The sequence below is a fragment of the Bison bison genome, unplaced genomic scaffold, assembly GCF_000754665.1.
Source record: "Bison bison bison isolate TAMUID 2011002044 unplaced genomic scaffold, Bison_UMD1.0 scf7180017854944, whole genome shotgun sequence".
NCBI lineage: Eukaryota > Metazoa > Chordata > Mammalia > Artiodactyla > Bovidae > Bison > Bison bison.
The window spans coordinates 11,962-13,442 of NW_011485517.1; the positions used below are offsets into that span (position 1 = coordinate 11,962).

General features: G+C 70.0%; 1 protein-coding gene across 1 annotated transcript in view; it reads left to right on the top strand.

Annotated features, from left to right (window-relative positions):
* Nucleotides 1-1,481, top strand: part of SPON2 (spondin 2, extracellular matrix protein) — a gene marked incomplete at its 3' end in the record, with an annotated part of 3,236 nt that continues 1,755 nt past the window's right edge. Inside the window, exons 1-3 of the mRNA XM_010857722.1 lie at nucleotides 1-108; nucleotides 482-707; nucleotides 1,351-1,481. Coding sequence (XP_010856024.1) covers nucleotides 485-707; nucleotides 1,351-1,481 — 354 coding nt within the window. The remainder of the gene's footprint in view (nucleotides 109-481; nucleotides 708-1,350) is intronic.

Genomic DNA, 1,481 nt, shown 5'->3' on the forward strand with positions numbered 1-1,481 from the left:
GCCTCATTGGCCGGCCGGGGGCCGTCTGTGGCATAAATTGGAGCCCTGGGCTCTTGCTGGGACTTCAGCTGCCCACAGCCCAGCACCAGCCCTTCTGCCTCCTGCTGGGTGAGTATGCACGCCCTCCTGGCCCCCAGCCCCCAGGGCCGCCTGGCGCTGCCCCCCAGAAACCAGCAGTACCCGCCCCCAGGGAGGCCCCTCCATCGAGGCTGGGCCAGCGACCCTCCCGCTCCCGGGGTTCCCTGGGACGGCAGCGCCAGAGGCGCAGCGCTGGGGAAAGCCCAGGGCACTGAGCCGGCTGCGAGCCCGTGCCAGGCATGACCTGCCAGCACCCTGGGTTCCTGTAACCCAACACGGCCTGGGACTCCAGCCGTCGGGTCTGGCCCAGCCCAAGGCAGAGAGGAAACTCGGAGGGAGGTGCCTGGCGTCCTGGGGGCCCCACGCCGGGGGCTGGAGGTGAGCATGTGCCCCCTTCTCGTAGGTGATGGGAGCCCCACACCCGGTGTTCCCCCGGGGGGCTGCCCTCTGGGCCTTCCTCCTGGCCTCACTGGGCGGCGTGGCCGGCCAGCCGCTGGGGGCAGAGCCCATGTGCACGGCCCAGCCTCTGGCCAGGTACAGCATCACCTTCACGGGCAAGTGGAGCCAGGCGTCCTTCCCCAAGCAGTACCCGCTGTTCCGCCCGCCCGCACAGTGGTCATCCCTGCTGGGTGAGCGCAGCCCCGGCCCTGTCCCCGGGGCGCCCCGTGGGGACCGAAGGGCTGGGTACTCAGCAGAGGCACCACACTTCACAGTTCGGACGGCACCCTCACCGCTCACTTCAGTGCAAGAGATATTTGCTAAGGTCTTCTGTGCACCAGCAGCTGTGCCCAGCCTTCAGGGACGTGGGGGGGCAGGATCACACAGCAAGGTGCCAGGGTGGAGGGCTGGATGGCGTCCCTGGGGTGGTGCTCACTCACTCGGGCAGGTGGTGCCCCCCAGGGTGCTGGGTTTAGGGTCCAGATAGTGTCCCTGGGGTGCTGCTCACTGGTGTGGGCGAGAGGCACCCCCAGGGAGCCAGGGTGGGGGGACAGACGGTGTCCATGAGGTGCTCCTCACTCAGGCAGGTGGTGCTCCCCCCAACCCCCCACCCCCGCCCGGGTGCTGGGTTGAGGGTCCAGGAGGCATCCCTGGGGTGGCGCTCACTTAGGCTGGCGGGTGGCACCCCCGGGGATGCTGGGGTGAGGGGCTGGACGGCGTCCCTGGGGTAGTGCTCACTCACTCAGGCAGGTGGTGCCCCCTGGGGTGCAGGGTTTAGGGTCCAGGCGGCACCCCCGGGGTGGCGCTCACCCAGGCTGGCGGTAACCTCCCCAGGGGCCGCGCACAGCTCGGACTACAGCCTGTGGCGGAAGGACCAGTATGTGAGCAACGGGCTGCGGGAGTTTGCGGAGAGGGGTGAGGCCTGGGCGCTGATGCGGGAGATGGAGGCGGCGGGGGAGCGGCTG